The sequence below is a fragment of the Palaemon carinicauda genome, chromosome 8, assembly GCF_036898095.1.
Source record: "Palaemon carinicauda isolate YSFRI2023 chromosome 8, ASM3689809v2, whole genome shotgun sequence".
In the NCBI taxonomy this organism is placed as follows: Eukaryota; Metazoa; Arthropoda; class Malacostraca; order Decapoda; family Palaemonidae; genus Palaemon; species Palaemon carinicauda.
Genome location: NC_090732.1, coordinates 159,472,204 through 159,496,364, shown reverse-complemented (window position 1 = coordinate 159,496,364; position 24,161 = coordinate 159,472,204). Strand labels below are relative to the sequence as shown.

Here is a 24,161-nt window from a genome sequence, read left to right as displayed (position 1 = left end):
TATTTCATGGTAACAAAAAGACTAAGATAGCTCTTATGTAGTCAGAAATAAAGGCTAAAATCCCAAAAACTTTGTTGGTTGTCTGAAGAAAAGAGGAGGAGGGGCTAATATTAGGGAGAGTAGATTTTTTTGTGAAATTTCCCTGAGTGTGAACCTTTGTGCTTTACGGTCATGTGCTATACTCTTTTGTAGCTTATAAAAATTTTAATAATAATGATGATGATAATAATGATAATAATAATAATAATAATAATAATAATGATAATAGTAATGAGGATGCTATCCCGACGTCACCGTTTGTATTACCAGGCATGTTTTGACGTATACTGACGTCAACGAGGCGAAGTGGTTAAGCTCAATTTGAGGTACAGTACTATTTTACTCAATTTTTTATGTTTTATTATGGTGGTTTTTAATAAAATCTTTTTCCATTTTCCAGAGTTTGGTTAAGGAGAGAGAAAAAGTTGTTATTGATTACCTAATTGATGTTGGATCTCAAAGGGCAGGGGACCTAGACAAAGAATGTGTCCATAGCTTATATACGTAAGTATTATAATATTTATTAATATGAAGTTTAATAACACTAAAGTACTGGTAAGTATTAGAAACATTAGTAGTTTTACCTCTCTTGATGACCCAGCTTTTTTATGTAGTGGGGTGGGGGCTTAGATGATGATGTAAGAAAGAACCAGGTGATAGCAATGGGGTAGATTTTCTACTCTAACAGATATATCCATATTGTCAAGGCCATTTAAGATCTTCAAGACAAAAGTTGAACCTTAGTTTGTTCTTACAGTATTTTTTATTTACTTTTTGATCTCTTAATAGACATACCATTGTCAACCATTAAAAGGAAATGGACAAGTTCTGCTGGTACATATACAAACCTTCGTCCTTTACATAGGATAGATTTACAGCGAAGCTGGAGTACACGGCCATTGAAATTTATAACGAGATGTAAACAATCTGACCAGTAGTTACTTGTTGACAGCGAGGAAACACCAACCCCCTGCTGGCTCATGGACAAACCTCCTTGATTTCAGTCAAAGTCATTATAAACACCAATAATGGCCCCCCTTTACAAAGATGGCCACAATGAAATCTTGACAAGGCGGACTGGGTTTAATTTCATGAGTTAGTGAAATCGAGGGGAGTGTAGAACATTTTGAAAGCGTTGATGCTGCCATAGACTTACTGAATGGAACTCTCCAAACAGCAGGAGTCAATTCAATTCTCAAAACAACAGGGTTATTCAAACGATGACCAGTCCCCTTTACAGAGCCTTTTGAAGGTCCTTAACTCGATTGCGCAGACGCAGTATTGAGGAGAATTTAATTACTGTATATACAAGAAATGTAGATCACAGTTCCGTTGTGCCATGAAAGAAGCTAGGCGCCAATCATGGGTACCTTTTGTTTCCTAATTAACAGTAGAACACCACCATCTTCTGTATGGAAGAAACTAAAAAAGATAGCAGGCAAATTCACCCCCAACCCACCACCAGTGTTGAAGGTAAATGGTCAGTATGTGACTGAAGCAGATGAGGTTATTAATGCCAGGGCTGATCATTTCTCAAATGTATCATGCAAGTGTGAAGCAGCTCTTGCTCATCAGTATATAAGCATTGAAGAAAAGAAATAAGGGGAAGAGTCATACAATTCTCTCTTTTACTGAAAGAGAATAGGCCTATGCCAGTTGTAGTGATACAGCCCCTGGACCCGATGGAATTCCATATGCAATTATTAAACATTTACCTGTTAATATAAAGTTATTTATTTTAAGCATTATTAACAGAATATAGCATGATCATAGTTATTCAAGTGTTTGGGAACTAGCCATTATTTTAGCATTTTTAAAATCCAGTAAGGATAAGTTCTTAGCAGCAAACTACTGTCCTATTGCATTGACATGTTGCTTAAGTAAAATCATGGAGAAGATGGTCAATGCAAGACTGGTGATTGGTGTGGTATTTAGTGAAGAAAGGTATTTTATCACCTATCCCGTGTGGATTTGGGAAAATGCATTCAACGACAGATGTGTTGGTACGACTTGAGTCCTCTATTTGTGAAGCCTTTGCTTTCAAAAGCACCATGTAACAGTAAGTTTTACCTGATAAAGGCATATGATACTACATGGAGATATGGTATACAGTACTTAAAACCATCCGTAATCTACAGCTGAAAGGAGAACTACCATTATTCATTCAAGCATTCGTTTCACATAGTTTTTTTCAAGTTGGAGTAGTGAAACTTTGTCAGAGAGGAAATGTCAGGAAGAAGTTCCTCAGGGTAGTGTGCTGAGTGTAACCCTATTTGCATTAGTCATAAATGGGATATCCTCAGTCATTCCTAAAGATATTCTGTCAGCACTATTAGTAGATGATCTCTTATCATTTGCTGAAGCTAGAATGGTAATACAGTAGTTGAGAGTTAATTACAAGTCTCAAACAACAAAATAATTCAATGGGCTGATATGAATGGATTAAAATTTTTGACAAGTAAAGATGATGATGTCCATTTCTGTTGTATTCAGGGAGTCCATCCAGACCTGGATATGTACATCAAAGGTCAACGTATCCCATGTGTAAGTGTAGCTAGATTTCTAGGGTTGATCTTTGATTGTAGGCGTACATGGGTTCCTCACTTGAAAGCCTTAAAAGTAAAATGTCGTGAGGCTCTGAATCTTTTAAAAGTTTTGTCCCGTACATCATGGGGGAGCTAGACCGTAAAACTCTTAAAATTATACAAGGCCTTAATTTTTTCAAAAATTATTTATGGGTGTGAAATATATTCCTCAGCCACCCAAGCGCATTAAAAGTTTTAGATTCTATACACCATATTGGCATCAGATTGTCCACAGGAGCCTTTAAAACTTTGCCAATTCCAAGCCTCCTTGTTCATGCTGGAAAATTACCTTCAGACCTTTACCGGAAGCCTTCTATTGTTCGGTATTGGTTTATGTTGCAAAGACTTCCTAATTCTTTAGCCTGTCAGACTACAACCCATGTAATGCATTCTAGATATTTTGAGTTGCACCCAAAATCTCCTCAACCTTATGGCTTCTGGGTAAAAACATTAGCGGACAGTTTAGATATAGGTAGAAATAAAGTGCTCCCATGTAGGCTATCATCAACCCCTCCATGGAGATTACCAGATATATCTTTTTGTAAATATTTTATTGGTATAGAAAAGAACATGACTGACTACGAAGCCAGGTTGCTGTTCATGGAACATATTGAAGAACACAGGGAATTGACTGTTATATATACTGATGGCTCCAAATCTGATGCTGGTATTGGATTTGGAGTATATAGTAGTGCTTTTAATTTTAGAGGTGCACTTCTTCTAGCATCCCCTATATTCATTCCTGAAATATATGGCATACTAACTGCTATTGAGAAAATAGCGTTGCAAGATGATGGCAATTTTACCATTTTTAGTGATGCAGAAAATGTTCTACAAGCTTTAGAAGTTATTAATTCCAATAATCCTTTAGTTTTAAAGATTTTAGAATGGCCTTTGATAATTATTGGTATGAAAGGTATAACAGTTAGATTTTGCTAGGTCCTGGCATACGTAGGTGTGTCTGGAAATGAGAAGGTGGATTCACTGGCAAAGAGTGCTGCAGCTGAGTTGCTACCTAGAAGGTATCCCATTCCCAGTAATGATTTTTTACCTACAATTAGGAATTTTTTTTTATAATAATTGGAAACAGCATTGGGATAGTTTACTTGAAAATAAGATGAGAGAAATATGTACAGTACTGTTATATCTTCTTGGAGGTAGAACGGGATGCCCCGAAAGCGGGAGACTACTCTTTGTTGTCTCCACTTTGGTCACACTCGGATAACACGTAAGTTTTTGCTGGCTGGCCAACATCAACCATGTTGCGATCACTGTTTGGTACCATTGACAGTGAGGCATTTGTTAACCGAATGCCCCACATATAGTAATGAGAGAAATAGATATCTGTTTGAGGCTCGAGGTAAGAATGGTAGGTTCATCCTTGACAAGATTCTTGGACATAATGTATCCTACCATGCTAGTGGTATTTTTAGCTTTATTTCAGAAGCAGGTCTTCTGAAAGATATTTAACTTTTAGAATGACATCTTTGCTTCTATTGTTTTAATTGAATATTCTTTTATTTTTTCTTTACAATTAACAATATCGGCGTCAAGGACCTTAGATGTCAGGATGCCAGAAAACCTCAAATCAATCAATCAATTACTCTCTCTCAGGTGTGAGCCTTCAGAAAAAGTGGAGAGAGGTTTAGGTGATAACCTCCTATCCTCAGTTGGACAGATCTCAAGGTCAATATCCTGGTCGCAGGCTTGAAAGAGCACGCTATAGCTCTAGTTGGCGTTAGGTCTCTTCTTTGGGAGATTCCTGCAACGCGTTCACCTTGGAAATGTCCGTTACAGGAGCATGTCTAGGATCATGTGGCGAGCATGCAGATAAGGCAAGCTCTAGGGAGGTACTCTTGGGTGAAGCGTGCAAAGATAAAGCTCATCTGGCTAGTGTGCAAATAGATAAATTGTGTTTGGATTGAGCATGCTCAGGTGAAGTGTGTTTGGATTGAGCTTGCATGGATGAGACGTGGGTAGCGTGTAATTGGGTGAGGTACGTCTGGGTACTGCACACTGGTGAGGTATGTCTGGGTAGCAAGCGAATGGGTGAGGTACCTCTGGGTAGTGCAGGATTAGATCAGACACGTCTGCTTAGCGTGCAAATTAGTAAGGTACATCTGGGTAGCCTGTGAATTGGTTAGGCGCGTCTGGGTAGCACACAAGGGGTTAAGCGAGCAGCATGGAGTGAGGAGGTCGCACAGGCTGGTGCTATGCACGTTACTACTACAGGGTAAGAAGAGGAAGGGTTGCTGAGTGGGAGACAGGTCAGTTAGTCCACGTGCGTGCTCAGGAAAGCTAGCACACTCAGGTGGGCTAGTGCTTTGAGTAGGTAGTAGGTTGGCAAGAGCACCAGCCACCCATTGGGATACTATTGCTTGAGAGTTACTGGGCCCTTTGACTGGTCACACAGTACTACATTGGATCCCTCCCTGTGGTTACAGCTCATTTTGTCTCTGCCTACATATACTCCGAATAGTCTGGCATATTCTTACCACATTCTCCTCTGTCCTGGTACACCTGACAACACTGAAATTACCAAACAATTCTTCTTTCAAGGGATTACTATCCATCTATTTACATGCATTAGTAAAGAAAATAAACTTTAGACATAAATTAATAAAGTGAGTAAAAGTGAATATGTTACCATGTGCCCACCGATGGAAAAGACTATACAGTAACTGTAAAAGACCAATCTCCTTGGTTTGATGGAGAGACTTTGGTGATAAAGAGGGAAAAAAGATGTAAAGAAAGAAAGTGGACCAGGTTGAAAACTGAAAATACTTGGGCAGAATACAAAACTTCTGCGTGTCAATATAACTACCTACAAAGAAGGAAAAAAAGTGAATACTATAAGAGAAAGATCCTTGAAGCAGCAAAAGACATAAATAAGTTATATCGTCTCCTGAATGGTATACTGTAGTGGGAAATGTAAAAGAAAAGAAGCTATCTGATGGACACAGTGACCAGGAACTAGCAAGTAATTTTCTAGTATTCTTTAAAAACAAAATTGAAAATATAACCAGGTCATTTGTAAATATTCAACATCAGATTAATGATACACCAGGCACACAGGCAAAATTAATATGATTTAACAACATAACACAAGATAACAACACCAGAATTATCAAGAGAGCAAAGAAAAAAGACTGCGCGATTGATCCTATGCCAATATCTGAAGTAATTGGAGAGAAAACTTTTCTAGTCTAGCCGAAATAATAATGAGAATAGCAAATGCAAGCATTGATGAATGTAAGTTTCCTAAATCTGAGAAAATGGCTATAGTCACACTAGTTCTGAAAAATGCACTGAACTACCAGGAATTAAGCTCATATAGACTCATTTCGAATCTATCCTTTGTTTGAAAAGTGCTTAAATATGTAATTCTTGAACAACTAGTCAGTCACTTAGAAGTAATGGAAGCTTTGCCTGACAACCAATCTGCTTACAGAAAACTATACTCTATGAAGACAGCCATCTGCTCTGTTGTAATTGATATGCTGGAAATGATGGATGAAAATAAATGTGGCATTTTAATACTGCTTGATCTTAGTGCTGCTTTAGATACAGTTGTGCATGAACTGCTACTGAATGATCAATGGTCCATTGGCGTTGAAGATCAAGCCATCGAATACCTAAAAGACTGCTTAGTTGGTAGAAATTACTGTGTACAAATTGGAAACTCTTATTCATCATATGAACCCTTAAACAGAAGGGTACCCCAGGGGAGTGTACTTGGCCCAATCTTATTCTGCATCTATACTATTGGTCTATTGAAAATGCTACAAAGGTATGGCGTGAAGTTCACTATTTGCGGATGACACACAATTTTACTTCTCCATAAATGATATAGATGACACTACTGAAACTCTAAACCGAATCCTTGATAGTGTTAGAGAATGGATGACATTTAAACAGCTAAAATTAAATGAGAACAAAACTGAATTCATGGTGGTGGGTAAGAGAAACAGCGTGAGAAACTTGGGTGATTTTCAAATGAACATAAATAATGACTCAGTGCCGATATCTAGTAAAGTTTGAGATCTAGGTGTATTTCTTGACTGCAACCTGTCTCTAAATGCCCAAATAAATAATGCAATAAAAACTGCTGGGTATCATCTAAGAAATATTGCGTTTATGAAGAAGTATCTGGACGAAAATTCTGTAAAGAAACGTGATAAACTGTCTTATTACCAGGATTGACTACTGCAACTCTATCTATTACAATTTACCAAAAGTGCAACTTAAGAAATTACAAAACATAATAAACAGAGGAGCAAGACAAAAAGGTGTCCCACCTAGAGAAAGGATCAAGCATATACTAATGATTTTACACTGGCTGCCGATTAAAGCGAGAATTGAATATAAAATATGTACAATAACCCATCAAGTTATCAGAACCGGTCCTCCAAAATACTTAAGAGAATTGCTACATATTGCGCAGCCAACAAATCGCATCGACACGAGAATAGTTACAGATGGCTTCAAAGTGTTGGAACCTAGATTTAGGCTCCAGAGCCTTTTAAATATGCAGCCCCGAGACTATATAATAAGCTCCCGTGAAACATTCAAATGAATGAAGACATTAAGGCTTTCAAGAGGAAACTGAAGACTTTCTTATTTAAACAGTCTTACAACTGTGATGATTTAACATTAGATGAACAATACGTGATCTGAAACGATAAATACTCGGAACGAACAAGGTAAAACGACAGCGGAGGTACTGTAGAGAGTGGGGTTCTCCTGCAGCCATCAAAGTAAAGTAAGTAAGTAAGGCACTTCCTTCAATTTTGGGGGGTATCAAAGAAAGGAACAAAAGGGGACTTTTTCTCTCTTTGCTCCCTTCAGTCTGATGAAGGATTCAACCAATTTTGGTTGGTACTGCTAAGGTGCCACAGCCCACCCTCCCCCATTATCCCCTACAAATGAAGCTTCATATGCTGAATCCCCTACTGCTCCTCAGCGCTCACCAAGGCCGAAGGAAGCTGCAGGGCTACCTGAACTGCGTTACAAGGATTAACTATCGCTGTGTAATTTTTCAATGGCTACTTAACTCTTGGTAAGGGTATGGTAAGCAGCTCTTCTAGGAGAAGGACACTACAAAATCAAACAGTTGTTCATGTGTATTGGGTAGTGCCATAGCCTCTGTACCATGACCTTCCACTGTCTTGGATTAGAGTTTTATTGCTTGGGGGTAAACTTGGGCTTGTTGTTCTATCTTATTTTTCTTCCTCTTGATTTTCCAAAGTTTTTATTGTTTATATGTGAAGGATCTAATTTAATGCTGTTACTATTCTTGAAATATTTTATTTTGATTGTTAATCCTTCTCTTACAATTTATTTATTTCCTTGTTTCCTTTACTCACTGGGCTATTTTTCCCTATTGGAGCCCTCAGACTTATAGCATCTTACCTTTCCAACTAGGGTTATAGCCTAACTTGTACAGTAATAATAATAATAATACTGTAATAATAAGAGCTAGTGCGCAGTGCGCTTAAATGTGTGCACATGTTGGGGAACATGTTCACCAAGAAGAGCATTTCAAAAACAGGTAGCACGCATGTCCCAGGAGGAGGGCACATGGGAGACATACTAACATTAAGCATGTTCTCGAGTCTCATGAGATGATACTGATACTGAAGTGACAGCTGGTGTCTTTGAAGAAAGGAGCCCGAGGAGGAGAGACTGTCTCTACCCCACTCGCGAAGGAGAAAAGCCGAATGTGTCCGGCACACGAGCAGAAACACTCATCTGTTCCTCCTTCAAAGCTAGTGCCATCACTAACAACTCATTGGAGGGTCGATCTTGCAGACCCAAGGAGCACTATAAGACTAGCAGGGCATCATTAACCTGTAAATCAAAGCATGAGGTCTCCTCCTGTGGAGGAAGACCTCCCATTCCCTTAGGGGAAAAGAGTAGGTCTTCCAGCCTCGAGACTTGGCATAAAGACTTCTGCGATCGGCTTCCAGAGGAAAGCTATGGGGAAGGGTCAGAGGAAAGTGTAACGGGGTTCAGAGAAATAGATCGGGACATCATGGGCTTCAAGGAGGACCTCAAAGGTAAAGAATCTCTTTTGGACCTCTTTTTCCTCCTCCTGCCATACACTAACCATAGGGAGAGTGACCACTCTCGGCACTCATCATAAGGAAATTCCTGCCTTTAGAAGTGTCCTCTGTAGGCAGGGCACAAGAGGTTAGGATGCATCCTCTTCGAACTCATGAAATTTCCGCAACAACCCGACACCCCCGGGCATGTCCGCATATTCACCGGCATCCCCCAACAGTTACTCACTAAATCACTGGAAAATGAAAAAGAAGAAAAAAATAGAAATCCAAAACTCTAGCCAGTGCAGGAACGTCTGCTCCAGTTGGTGGCTGAAATCAGGTAATGAGTGCTCAGTAAGCAAGCAGGGAGGCAAGGCTTCCCCCCTCTCGGTAACTACCGACCATATGTTTACACCTCATTATAAAGGTTTAATAGCCATATACTCCAGCTTTGCTGATAATTTATCCTATGTAAAGGACGAAGGTTTGCATTTGTGGCACAACAAAGTACTTTTTCTCCAATTGGGAACTTTATGCTTATTATTGTGAAATAATTGTTTTGTAAAATAAATCATCACAGATGTAAAAATGTATTTCTAGATATTTTATTGTACGTTCAACATTTGAATTGTAATTTCAGAAAAGGGTTAGTGTACTTAGAGGTTCCAATAAGTCCAAGTGATTGCATATCGGTCCCTCCACTAGAAGGTTTTGTTATGAACCGTGTCCTGGGAGATTACCTTGAAAGTCTCATGTACAAGATTTTTGTATCAATAGATGAACATACACCTGTTTCTGAGGTAAGATACCATATGATTTTCTACACTGCTTTTTTCAGTAGTTTGATTTCAGCTTAATTGTCCCCCTCTGCTTTTTTCATCCTCATTATCAGTGACTTTTTCTTGCCTATTTGTCTTTTCTTGTTGATGATTCTACTCTCCATACGCTTTTCTTCATCTCCAAGTCATTTTTTTCTCTGAAATGAACAATATGATGCAGATAAACTTGGCAAGTACATCACTGAGAAGTGAACACTTTATCCTTATATCCAGACTTTGAATACTCATCTGGAATTCCTTTCCAATATCTTCCATCATTTAAGAAGTGAGGTAATATTTTAAATTACTCTGAGGCTTGGTTGCCCTTTCTTTCCTCTTTTTTTTTTTTTATTTTCTTTTATCCTTCTGGCTCAGGTTGGGAAAGTCTAATAGGTGGAGTATCAAATTGGTATTTGAATCGAAAACCAATAAAATATGCATAAAAAAATTTCACCCTTGTGGGGTTTCTGAATTGTTTATGTTGTTTATTTGATGAAAATCAATTCCTTTAATTTTGACATCCATACTTTCTTAGTTAGATTTTATTGCTAAAGAAACCACCCTTCTTCACTAATGATGATGTATATTGTGTGAAACTAATAATGATGTATATTGAGTGAAACTAATGATGATGTATATTATGTGAAACTTTGCAGAAGCTTTTTTTATTTTCAATTTTGATGATTTAGTGTCAAATGGAACTAGTTTGTATTAAGATGTTACATTGTATGTTTATTCTTTTTAGTTGGTAAGAGATATTGAGGAATTTTATTAAAAAAAATTATATATTTTCTTTCAGCTAGCCAAAGTTCTTGAAATTGATCTAGCACTCGTTAAGGTAGCAGTATCATTATTTTGCCGGCTGGGTTTTGCTAACAAGAAAAATGTTGAAATGTCATCTTTAGATATGCATCCATCCTGGGAATCATCCATAGCTCCTTCGGCTAAAAAGTAAGTTGCATACATTACTGTGCTAAGAAATGTGTATTTGTTCCTACGTGACATAGACATACAAACCATCGTCCTTTAATAGGGAGATTGTTTCATTACAAGCTGGAGACAGTCATTAGAATTGTTCAACTAGCTGTGGAGGGTGTGAGTGAGAAGCTCCGCCCCCTCACCAGTCTGAATGCTTCCCTTTTGATTCAGCCGCTGACAAGTATGGATGAACTGTCAGCTCTTAACAAAATTTTCATTTGTTCCTAAATGAATAACAAACCATCATCCTTTAATTAGGTAGATTACTTCTGCACCAGCAGGAATTTCTAATTGAAAATAGATAACAAGCAGTTATCGGAATGGTTAGGAGCCCTGCTCCTCCTGCCCCACAGTCAGTTCTCTATTCTGTTTTGCCTCGGCCTTTGTGTTGTTCGCACGTGTGTTATTGATGCTCTTCAAGCTCTTCATTCTTTTTCTTTTGCTTGTGATGGTTGATGATGAAATGGAAACTGGAAATTTATGCCTGCTGGGGGAACGGCGGCCTCTGCAACCGCTTCATGGTGAAGACGGATGTTGACCTGAACTCCCTCTGTGCTTTGCGATGGGACCATGTCTGTATGCAGGATTCCCCTTGTGCCAAGTGTCAATCATGGTCTCCGGTGCAGTGGCAGGCATATTCTTTGAAGTGGAAGAAGCTTGCTAGGCCTTCTTCTGGTTCTGACTGGGCAATGCCCAAGAAGACAATGATGAAGGTTGCTGCTGTTCTTTCTTCTGAAGGGAGTTTGTCTGCTGCTGCCCCTGTGCTTATGCCCCTACATTGGTCCCAGGGGAGTACGCTGCGGGAATCAGAAAAGCATGGATTGACATCTGCGTCTTTTCCAGATTTTGCTGGTGCGCTGAGAACCGCGAGTATTCGTCACTTCCCTGCGAAGGCTGAAGGGACCTTTATTGATGATGAGTTTGACCTAAAGAAGGGCTGGATTTCCTTAGGTCTTTCAGGTAGGTCCTCTAGGATTTTTTGAAGAGGTTGGGTGCCAGGGCTGCCTCTTCCCCAATAACCCTGTTCTGGATATTGTTCCCGTGCCCCAAGGTGTGGAGGAGGGGTCAGAGAACCCAGCGTCTGGTAAGTTGCTTGAAAATATAGGTAAGAGTAAGTCTTTAAAGAAGGTTAAGATCAAGAATATGACCCAAATCCCTGACCCAGTGCCAGCACTCTCCGCCCTTGTGCCTAGGGGTCCTTAGTCTCTGTATCCTTCCTCAGTGTCAGTGAATGTGCCTTCCCCTTCTACAGTGTCTGTGTGCCCCAGTGTTGTGGTTCCTGCTGCAATAATTCGTATGATTTCTCCCCCTGTGGGAGCATCGTCGTCGTTGTCGATGGTTGCTCCTACCCTAACTGCTCTGCTTGTAGAACAAAGAGGAAGCCATGGCTGGATGAAACACATGCATTCACTCAGTCGAGATGCCTGTGTTCCTCCATTGACCTCATAAGAATATCCTATGGTTAGTCAGTTATTGTCAGTACGTCAAGTGGAAAGGGAGGAAAAATAAAGTCAGAAAATATATATCCATATTGTTACAATCTCCCAGGTTGTAATGCAGGTTCTTTTAAGATATTTACATTCTCAAGGATTGCAGTTGGTAAAAGTACGTCAGTGATAAGGAAAGACGAAAACAGAGACCCAAGAAAACTTAACAATATTTATTATGAACTAGAACAATGACTTAAATCAACCTTGTGAGATTAAATAAACTTAATTGTACAGAATATTCAAGAGAACAAATAACTGGTTCTCGGGAACTCACAAGAAAAACCTAAAGCTATTACACTAAGCCCTAAATATGAGAAAATTCCAAGAGAGAAAACACTTAATAATAACAAGGTGGATCCAAATACAGCTAGCCAAAATCAATAACTTAATAATAAAAAGGAAGAAGGAAGTAGGAGATGAAAACAATGAAAACCTTAATATTCCTACCTATCTTACAAAACTAAACAATACAGAATTAAATAGTTACACAACATATAACAATAAAACTTGTACATATAGAAATAGACAATTAATAATATATACAACTTCACCTCAAGTGAAGTACAGAAGAGTTGAATACAGGACCGTACTTAATTCATCAAGCCGCTAAACGGAAGGGTAAAACTGTACGCCAGGTATTGAAGGGCAATCCACTTCCCTATACAAGAGGAACGATAATTTGTCTTACCTGGCGTCAGCCTCCCTACTTATCACCTCACGAGCCAGTTTGCTCTCACACTCGTACACAGCTGGACTGGATGAATACAGCCAGTAAAATCAAGGTTCAGTGTCGGGAAACAGCGTCAACACAATTCCCGTACAAATCCTCCGACGGGAACAAGTGGCAGAAAACTATTGTCGCAGATGACTGAGCATCTGCTAAACACTCAACAGAAGTGCGGAAGTAATAGCCAAAGTCGTTCTCCAAGTCACAATAAATGCTGAGACGGGAAATAGTGTCGGTGAGAGCTTGTCAAGGCCCGAACTGCATTCACCGGTCGACCATGTCCACTCATCACCTTCCCGGCGTTCATCAACACTCACAGCAAAAAGAATAACAATCGTTAAAACGATAGTCCACTAATACACAAAGGAGGAGGAGGAGGCGCAAAAACACTATCCAACAATCGGAGAGCCACTTAACTTACATTAACACCATAGTAAACAAACAACAAAAATACTTTAACCTAAAAGAAAAACAAGGCTGATTTAAACAAAACAAAGAAACAATTTTACGTTAACCTAATACATATGAATATGTTGTAATTTTAAAGTGAAGAATTTTGCGTGCCATTCCCCCCCCCCCCCCTCTTTAACTATGACTTCAATTCCGACTCCATCCTCTCACCAGAGGAACATGTGGAAATAGTCAAAGAGGTCCAGGAAGAACAGACGTAGTTGCGGGGACCAGATTTCCCATGATACCACCTCTTTAAAAATAGGTGTACTGTATCTGTGTGAGGGTGCATGGGGCTGGGGTCGGAAACATGAGTTCCATTATTATTATGATTATTATTACAGTATTTTTACTTGCTAAGCAACAAACATGGTTGGAAAAGCATGATGCTATAAGCCTGATGGCTCCACCAGGGAAAATAGCTCAATGAGGAGGGAAATAAGAAAACTAAAAGAGAAGTAATTAACAATTAAAATATTTTAAGAACAGTTACAACATTAAAATAAATTTGTTCCGGCGTAGATACAAACCCTCTGCTATTTATAGGGGTATTACTTCCGGCGTAGCTGAAAGACGAGCCATGATAATTTTAGTGATGGATAACTACTCCATCCGCTAGTTAGCGGGTGGGGGTTGGGGTAGACTGGCTACCCCGTTCACTCACACCACTCGGCTGATTAACCATTTTAATTTTTGGCTCTGTAGAGGACGGACGTGCTGCCTTTCTCTCCCGCAAAGACTTGCCTTTTTTTTCTGTTTAGTTTATTCTTTTGTGTGTTTTTATCTTATACATATATATGGATGTACATATGTATATATTCAAACATACTTGGATGTTGTTAAATAATTGTAACTTTAATTACAGTTGACAACGTATCCGGCGGTCTCCGCTGTAAGGGAGTTGTCATTGTGTTGATACTATACTCCCCTATCTTGCCACCCTTCCCTGAGTGGGTGGCCGTCAGTTCCTCAACACTCCCGTGTGTTTGTTTCAGTACTTGAGTTAAAGTTTTTAACAGTTCCACTCCCTTTCGAGGAATTCTCTTACAAGGAAGGTGACTTGTTCCCCAAATAGTTCATGTTATGCAGCGGAGCTATGAATTGTAATTCATCACAACTTATATTTCCTTTTCTAACAGATAGCAGAGATGTAGAAAGCAAGGTTGATGGCTTCGGCCACTACGGTCAATGTCCTGCGCTTCCTGTGGCAGCTCGTGAGCTGCCCACCTCACTAGGTAGCACTCGTTGCCAACCTTCAACTTGAATGAGGCTTGTTGATGGAAAGCATAGAGTGCTGTCAGGAGGTTCGCCTCCAGGGGTTGGAGAATCTTCCCTTACGAGCGAGTGTTAAGTTAACCTTCCCCGGGGTGGGGTGCCCCCCCTTTCGAGAGAGAGCTTCACTACTTCAGCCATTCAGCAACCTTCCCTCTTTCGGGAAGAATTGCTGACAGCTCGACGAGATCTACATCTGCTGTCTTGTTGCCGAAGACTATGCTTCTTCTCCTTGAGCTGGGGAAAAGCAAGTCCAAGGCTCGTTCCTCCTTCAAGGGGATCTTCTCTCTCGTTTGCGAGAGATCATTACGCCTATGCTTTTTCCCATAGAGCTGTGAGAAAGCTTGTCTTAGGTGATGTCCTCCTTCGGGAGGATTTCTCTCTTGTTTGAGAGAGATTGTTCAGTGACCAACATATGCCGTACGCCTACTCTTTTTTCCCATAGGGCTGTAAGAAAACTTGTTCTAGGCAATGTCCTCCTTCGGGAGAACTTTCTTCTTGTTCGTGAGAGAAAACTTATGTTCAGCTTTTGTGTTAAAGCTGCGGGTTGTCGCAAGCACTACAGCCCATCAGTCAGGCCTTGAATCTGTTTTTGACGCTGAGGAGTTTGCTGATCCATCAGGGGTGGTGGCAGAGCTTTCTCTGAAGCAGATTTTCCCTTCGGGGGAACAAGTCTCTCGTTCTCGAGAGAAGATCGCCTCTAGGCATCGAAGGTCCCCCTTATGGTTATGGTTCTCTTCTAGGGGCGGAGTGAGAGCCTTGTCTTAAGCGACGTTCTCCTTTGGGAGAACAAACCTCCCCTTCGTAGAGGGTATCTTCAGAGCTGGATCAGTCTCCCCCTCGGGCGGAGTCTGCTCTGCGTTCCTCTCCGGAGAATCGTAGGGTGGAAGGGTTTGTCACCCCTCTCCATCCTGGACGTTCTCCTCGTGCTGTGAGGGGACATCTTTCTGAACCTGCTTGTTCTCCTTGTTCTCCTTGCGGTGATCGTGAGCCTTCGGGTTCTCATGACCTTAGGAGTCCTTCGGGTCTCCGTCGCGCTGGGCTTTTGAGTTCATGCGACTTGGAACCTTTGGGTTTCAATTACGCTAAGCCTTTGGGCTCTCGTAATGATAGTTACGCTGAACCTTTGGTCTCTCATACCTGTGGTCACGCAGAACCTTCGGGCTCTCGTACCATTAGTCACGCTGACCCTTTGGTGTCTCGTGACAAGGAAACTTCAGTTTCCCGTTCCGCTATTCCTTCAGGGTCTCGCAACATAAGTTACGCTGAGCCTTCGGGCTCTCATGCATTTAGTCACACTGACACTTTGGTGTCTCGTGACAGGGAAACTGGTTTCCCATTGCGCTGATCCTTCGGGGTCTCACAACACAGGTTATGCTGAGCCTTCGGGCTCTCGTGGCAGGGAGACTGCAGTTTTCCTGTTACGTTGATCCTTCGGGGTCTCGTAACATTGGTATTGCTGAGCCTGTAGGATCTCATGCTGAACGCTATCGTCATCACGAGTTTTACTCTTATGACAAGAGTGTCTTCTGACTCTCGTTGCATAGAGCGTCCGCGCTTGTAACCAGTGCTACACTGAACCTTCGGATTCTCGTAGCAGGGAGTTCTCTCCTCGTCGCCCAACCTCTAGGAGTTCATGCGATCATGCTGAACCTTTTGGTTCTCGTGACCTCGTCATCAAGAGTTTTACTCTTATGACAGAGAGTCTTCTGACTCTCGTCGTGCGGATTGTTCGAGCGCAGGACCATCTTGGTGCGTGCGACCATCGTCGTCAAGAGTTCTACTCAAATAACAGTCTTTGGACACTCGTCGCGCGGAGTGTTCGTGCACGTGACCATCTCGGTGCACGCAACCATTGTCATCAAGAGTTTTACTTTTATGACCAAGAATCTTCGGACTCTCATCGAGTGGAATATTCGCGCACGTGATCAGCGCTACGTACGCGACCATCTCGGTGTGCACGACCAACTCTGCGCGCGCGATCAGCGCTCTGTTGAACTTTCAGTCTCGCTCAGCCCACTTTCTGTCTTCCATCCAACAGGAGTTAGCGACGAGGTTCCTCGCTGCGCGAGTTCTGAGAGAGCCCACCATCGAGGTTCACGACCCTCTGGTGCTCCTCCACCTGGCTTCCACCTCTGGACCCAGCCCTTTCTTGCGCTACATGACGCGACAGAACAGCGTTGCGCGTCACTTTCCCGTCGAGAGAGGGTTCTCGCAGTTTTCCATTCTAGCGGAACCAAGCTCTCCTCGCTTCGGTGGTTACTTCGTCCTCAGACAAAGTACCATCTTTTTTGGCTACAGAGGCTAACTCTCCTGCAAGGAGAGACACCCATCTGTCTCTCTAGTCTCATAGGCCTCCATCACCTCAGAGACAGCAGTCGCCCACATGACAAAAGCCCAGAACCTATCCTTATGGGTAGGCCTGTTCCGCTCTTGCCTGCCTGGAAGCCACCCACAGGCAAGAAGGTTCAGAAACCTGCCGAAGTTTCTAAATCCCTGAGGGATGCCTGCTGCCTAGGGGTTTCCATCTCCCTACAGGTAACTATGACATAGTTCCTTTGGGTTCTAATCATGCTTCTGGTCGCATGAACCCTGGTAGGTTCACACGACCGATTCCTGAAGTTTCCATCAGTAATCAGCGACAGAGTTCCTGCGGGTTCTCATCACAACGATCCCATAAGGTCACACAAGATAGATTCACGATCCCTTAGAGTCGTGAGAAAGGAATCCACAAAATAAATTCAGAACCCCTAGGTTCTTATCGTGCCGAATCTCTCTGTTCCCGCGATTCAGTGTTTTTTTTCTGAAAATTTTATGGTCGACCTTCCCCCCCTATGGGATGGGTCTTCCAGCGTAGAGTGACTTAACACTCTCAGCTGATTACTATGTCAGCTAGGCTGGTCTCGACAGCACCAATCCCTTTGTTTTTGAATGAAGCACCGTCATCTTCCCTCCACCCTCCCACTTCATGTGGTTGGGTTAGCAGACGGCTTGTGATCCTTTCTCGTCATCGAGAAACCCTCAACTGCTGGGATGGAAACTACCTTGGAATAAATTTTTTTTTTTTTTTTTTACATTCCAGTTCATTTCCCCTGACAGGCCTTGCCTGAATTAGACGGCAGTTTTCTCGGTAGCGAGAAAGCGTTTGATGGCAGCTCCTTCGGGTAAGCGGTCAATGGCAATCTAATGTATGGTCATTTTGAAGCAAATCCCCAAATACGAGACTTCACCTTTTTCGGGAGAGACACATTCCTGAGAAGCTTTACATAATTTGTACGGGTGTTGTTAAAACTTCATGAAGGCAGTAAGCCTTCCCGGCGCATGCGCTCTATTTAAGACAAAACCATGATGTTATTGTCATGAACTCGGGTTCTACCATTTGATTAAGTCACCTGCTTCCCGTCATTGTACCTTGGGTACGACGACTTACCATTTTACACGATAGGCTTCTGAGACTTTTTATTCTACCCTTACAGGGTTATTGTCTCAAGTACAGTGAACCCTCGCTACTTCGCGGTTCGACCATTGCGGATTCACCACTTCGCGGATTTTTTCCATAACCCATATATATACAGTAACATATATATATATATATATATATATATATATATATATATATATATATATATATATATATATATATATATATATATATATATGTATGCATGTATTTATGTATATATGTATGTATGTATATATGTAGGTATGTATATGTGTATACATATATATATATATATATATATATATATATATATATATATATATATATATATATATATATATATATATATATATATATATATATATATATATCTAAAGTAGGAAGATGTGATGTAGTTCTAAGGGAATAGTATGGGAAATATGTCTGGGTAATAAGCAAAGCTCTACCTCCAGTTTGTTTCTTCATTATGATCAGAGATAAATGTAAACAAAACATTGGTTGCCATTTTTTAACGTGCTTTTTAGCGTGTTTAGGAAACGCATGATATAAAATTGCCTTTAATATTTGTGCCTGTTTTAGTTTAGGGTACTGTAGTACATGCATTAAATGTTCTGTACATTAAAGGGTAGTTTGTTAACAGTACTACGTACAAGGGAAGGTTTTAAAAGTCTGAATATACATGTTGAATAAATAGGTAAATATGGTGTCACTACTTCGCGGATTTTCGCCTATCGCGGCCGCGTCTGGAACCTATCTACCGCGATAAACGAGGGTTCACTGTAATTAGTTCCAAAGGAGCAGTGTTCCATCCATCCATATACCAAGGCACTTCCCCCAATTTTGGGGGGTAGCCGACATCAACAAGAAACAAAACAAAAAAGGGGACCTCTACTCTCTACGTTCCTCCAGCCTAACCAGGGACTCAGCCGAGTTCAGCTGGTACTGCTAGGGTGCCACAGCCCAACCTCCCACAGGAGCAGTGTTAGCTTACGTTTTAGAACGATAGCAATAGCGTGGGCAGCTTTTCATTACGTTTACGAACGTTTCAAACCCCGCCCACAGCGAACCAGACATCCTTGTCTGTGCATGAACGCTAGCTAGTTCCTCCCATAAAGAGGAGGGGCAAACCAAGGAGAAATCATCGCTTCTATAAGTGTATATTTTGTTTGAAGACATATGCGCTCTCATTCAAAAAATTACTACAGCTAATTAAGGATAAAAAATTCCTTGAGCAATAATGTTGCGATTTGTCGCACATACATGATTCGCGCAACTGGATTAATTGCAAACTTTTCCTGGAGGCAGAGATTACGCATGCACTAGGTCTCTCATTAAAGACCAGATAAACTCACCAGATTTGCCTGCCTTTAAAAAGGATTCTGACAGAGAGAGAGAGAGAGAGAGAGAGAGAGAGAGAGAGAGAGAGAGAGAGATATTAACGATAACTTTTTAAAACTTATCTTAAGGATTCACTTAATTCAGCTTGTTTTATTGCATGCTCGACAATAAACATTATCATCATCATCTCTCTCTCTCTCTCTCTCTCTCTCTCTCTCTCTCTCTCTCTCTCTCTCTCTCTCTCTCTCTGTGTTCTTTTATTACAAAGAAGTGTCATATGTAAGTGATGAAAATTAAAAATCATAAAAAAAATGTAAAAAAAATATAAAATATGAAAATTAAAACAAAAGATAAATCAGCTAAGTAAGGTTAAAGTTCACGTAGTGTAAGTTAGAGTAAGATACGGTATGTTATCGCAGTCACCATCTCTACCTCCTCGCCGACTGTCCGTCTCCTCCTGCGTAGCAAATCCTACACCTGCGTTGGCCTGTCTCTAAGGTAAAGTGACAATAAAAGCCCCTTTTTTATTTATTATTTCTTCATAATTATTCTTTTTTAAATCTCTCTCTTATATAATGCAATTGTATTAATGTTATGTGTAATTATGTGTAGTAATTTCTTAAGGATTTATCATAAGTTTTTGGGCTGTAGAACGAATTATACAAATTACAGTGTATTCTTATGGGAATATTTACTCGAACATACGATTGTTTTAACATATGAAGCAGGTCCCGGAATGAATTAAGATCGTATGTAGAGGTTCCACTGTATAAGAGAATTCTAATAACAATTTCAAATTTAGCATGCCCCTGAACAAGGATGGCATACTAAATACCGAAGTGTTTCACAATTTTCGCCTCTTTCACTAGGGGAGCTCTTCCTCTTTTGATGCAATCTGTGGGAGGATTCCTACAACTCGTTTAGAGGACGAGTTGGTGTCATGCATTAGAGCGTGGGACTGTGGTCATCCTCCAGTCTGGATTTCTTTTCTGCACCAACTCTTCCTCCTCTAACTTACCACCATCAGCCTCATGGACCTGCTGCCAGGAAATGTTGAAGGTCTTAACCTCCAAGTAAAGGGTGAGGTCTTGCGGCAGGTTGGCGCTCTCCAGAGCCCACTCATGTACCTCAATGTGCACACAAACATGCTCACTTGCTTTTACCCGCATGTCCGCAGTCTTGCTTTTTTAAGATGGTACAACATTGAGTAATATTAGCCTATAAGGTTACCATCCTTTACACAGACAGGATTAGGTTAAGGACCTAACTCTGAGTGCAAAGGTTCAGACCATGGTAGAGAAGAGTCCTCTACAAGGGTTCTGCAACAGGTCCCCAGGCTTCTTCAGTCAACTCTTTCTGGTTGAGAAGGAGCCTAGAGGCTGCAGATCGGTTGTAAACTTATTGGTCTTGAACGGGTTTGTATGTCATCCTGTTCAAGATGGAGACCGCAGCCATAGTCAGACAAGCAATCAGACCGCTAGGCTTCAGGATATAATATGTGGCCTATCGATATACAGTACAATACTGTAGTTGCGAGAGACTTGCACCTTCTCGAGTGCGCACTTACCTGTGCATTGGTGTCAAGCCCCTTGTTCGGTCCCCGCGGAGTATGCAACAGGAGCCAGGAGCCCTCGGATCTGCTTCGACTGGCTTTTCAGGCTTTGGTGGTTTGTGGAGTACCCCCGGTGTTTGCCACACCCCTTTGGAGGCTGAAAGCTCTTCACCTGTCTCCTTGCAGACTGTTGATAACAAGTTTGACCTAAGGAAGTAGTGTTGCCATTATACGTGCATAGAATTTTCATAAAGCGATTTGTTAGGTTTTCAAGCGACACATTATTTCTTTCAGACTTAACTTGTAGCAGGAGAAGAGCATTTGATTCTAAATTTTTTATACATATTTAAATTCTTATTATTTAGGGATTAAATAAAAAATCCTAATGTATATGTATCTTATTTATTGTAGTTTTGGTTTCATTATCAAAGCTTAATTACCAAAATTTAAAGTAATGCTACAAAGTTACCATGTTTTGAGATAAAAAAAAACCACAAAAAAAACATCACTTGTCAGTTGAGATGGAAGGAATTTGTCTTTCCTCCCCTTTGAGAACTAAATCCTGAAGGCTGATCGATAAGAATTACGTTCGTGTGACTCCAACCATTTCTCTTGTGTGGGAGAGTCAGTGTTACCTCTGTGCTCACACGCTCTTTCTGCCATTGGCTCCCTCTAGACAAGAAATTTCATGCATCTGTGAACCCTATTGATCCCGAGGTTACTACCCTGACTCTGGGAACATATATGGGAAAGGATCAGTTAGGAGCCTACCATCATCTCAGCCTTTGAGTGTGCCAACATGGAAGGAGCTTCCAGGGTGAGCCTCCAGGCAACATCCTGGCTGGACTACATTGGGTGCAATGGTGTGCTTCGCTTCTTTTCAGGACCATTCAGTGCTGGAAAAAATAGGTCTTTCCCAGCCTTGGGTAGCACAGACAAAGTAATCAGGGAACAACATATCTTTTTCTTTGTTGCTAGTCTATGTGAAGGATGAAAGAGTTCAGGAGTAAGTGGCCAGGATCTCGAATCTAGGAAGACACGAATCCAGCTTTTCTTCAGCTCTGCCCTACAAAGGCAACCAGCGAGAACCAGAATAATTTACCTTCGTTTTCTTTATGAGGGGGCCATTATGTCTCTTCCTTCAGTACTGAAGGAATGCAAAAGAAATCCTAAATCTGTTTTTTCTGGCTTTGTGCAAAACTTGGACGCTTGCTGTCACAAGGGGATGAGATAACCTCCACTGTTTCATTCACACAAAGCCAGAATATTGGATCTACAATAGCCTTTAGGAAGAACATGTCATGAGTTGAGTTTTCAAACCAGGTGTCTGAAAGTGTCGGACCACGAGTATTCAAAGCAAATATCTGGAGGCGCCAGACCACGAGTATTCAAAGCAGGTGTTCGGAAGTGTCAGACCACCTTCACAGAACACTGCTTATGGAATTACACCCACAAATCTGTGGACACTTTTACCACAGGTCCTGATGGTTGCTGCTCAACAGGTAGTGTAGCAAACCCAGTTCATTCACATGACAAGAAGCAAAGCATCTAAGGCAGCAGTTGTGCCATCAGTCTAGGATAAGAGTGAGAATGTCTAGCCTTTCTTCCTCTTCCATCTCCTTTCTTAGGGTGCAGCAGTCACACCGTTGTCACTGGAACAGATGTTGTTGCAGGTAAGCTTCATTACTGGGTATCTTTTTTATTGTAATGTAAACACAGCAATTTACTATTTTCTTACATTACAGACATGGTACTGTATATTACAAGGATACAAGTTCTTCCATTACCATCTGTCATTTGACAGTACCTAGCCTATATCCTACAAATAATGTCATAGAGAGTGGATTGCAATCATTGCTCTGCTCCCAAGAGGTGTGATGTTTAGACATACATGTACTGGGATTTTATCCTACCATTTTGATGATACAAACTTCCCACGTAAGGATAAGTCTCCTATTGAAGGGTGAAGGTTTGTATTCGTGCAAGAATAAATTATACTTCCCACCTCATGCACCCTGCAAGCCTTGTTTAAATTTTAATAGCTGAAATCCTGTTACAGTAACAGAAAAATTACTCCTATTAAAGGACTTAGAATTGTATAGTTAGGAAAAATAAAAATTATTTTTGAAATTCGGGATAAATATAAGGGATTGAACTTTTAAGATAATGTCATGGATATGAAAAAGACATAAATAGTGAGTTGAATATTTAAAAAAAAATTTCTCATAAATGTGCTTATAACAATTATGGCTCACAGCAGATGAGAATTAATGGCTGCTAATATGATGTCTGATATTTTTCAATATGTTTTGAATAGTGCATTTGTTTGAAAACATTTATATATTCCAGGCTTCCAACCACAGCAGATGATTTGCTTCTCTTAGAGTTAGAATCAGCTTTAGCTGAAAGTATGCCTGGAGAAGGTGATGACCTAGGCTCCTGTACACCTCGTACTCCTACAGATGAAGCATTATTCTCATTCAATAACCAGGCAAAAAGAATAGCATTCCTTTATGATTCAACATTAACTGCATTCCTCATGATGGGCAATTTATCTCAGGTAAGAAGGATAACCCTTTGATCTAAATGAATCTTCCCAACCTCTAACAAAAAGAATTTCTACCCCACTTTCTCTCCCATTTCCCTCTCCCCTCTAGCACCCAGTAGCCCTGTTAGGTTGTGCCGTGGGGGAACATAACCTCATGCCTATTACAGTATGGTCCCCAATTATGTGAGAATGTGGTCGATCATCATTCTTGCAGAACTCAAATATTGCAGATTTTGATACACATAATGGGAATAATGCCATTAGGGCCTAGACAAACAACAGCTTGCACAGTCAAATGATTTTACTGCACTACCCATTTTCAATACATGTACTTTCTATGTACTATACGTACTATATTTTGTCTAATATGAAACTGTTCTTATGGATAAATAAAACATTTAAAAAGTTTTAAAGTTTTAATAACTAGAACAATTTTAAAATTAAACCAAAAATGGTGAAAACTCCCACACGCAAACTCTGCAAGTGTATTTTACAATACAGTGCCATAATTTCCTTCCTTTCAAAATCTTTAAAAAACATTTTGGGTGGAATTTCCTCTACTCATCCTCTGCCTAAAAACTTTCAAACGCCTCTATTTCATCCTCTGTGAAGAGTTCTTCTGCAGAAGGAAGGCTTTGTGAACCCATTGGAGTTTTCAGGGACTGGCGGGTCATGCTTGTCTTCACTCCCGTTACGCCTAACAAACTTTTGTTCCATAACTGGAATACAAACCTACGATATTTATTAGGGATATTACTTTCGGCGAAGCTGAAAGGTATGTGTACATACATATATACATACATACATACATACATATATATACAGATATATATATATATATATATATATATATATATATATTTATATTGTTTTTTTAC

At 40.5% G+C, this 24,161-nt stretch overlaps 1 protein-coding gene across 2 annotated transcripts in view; it reads left to right on the top strand.

The window, feature by feature from the left end:
• The window catches only part of LOC137646058 (protein FAM91A1-like), a 196,559-nt gene that overhangs the window by 83,060 nt on the left and 89,338 nt on the right, over positions 1–24,161 (top strand). For both annotated transcript variants that reach the window (XM_068379212.1, XM_068379213.1), the window contains 4 exons: positions 440–543; positions 9,309–9,468; positions 10,286–10,437; positions 23,085–23,295. In XM_068379212.1, coding sequence (XP_068235313.1) covers positions 440–543; positions 9,309–9,468; positions 10,286–10,437; positions 23,085–23,295 — 627 coding nt within the window. The remainder of the gene's footprint in view (positions 1–439; positions 544–9,308; positions 9,469–10,285; positions 10,438–23,084; positions 23,296–24,161) is intronic.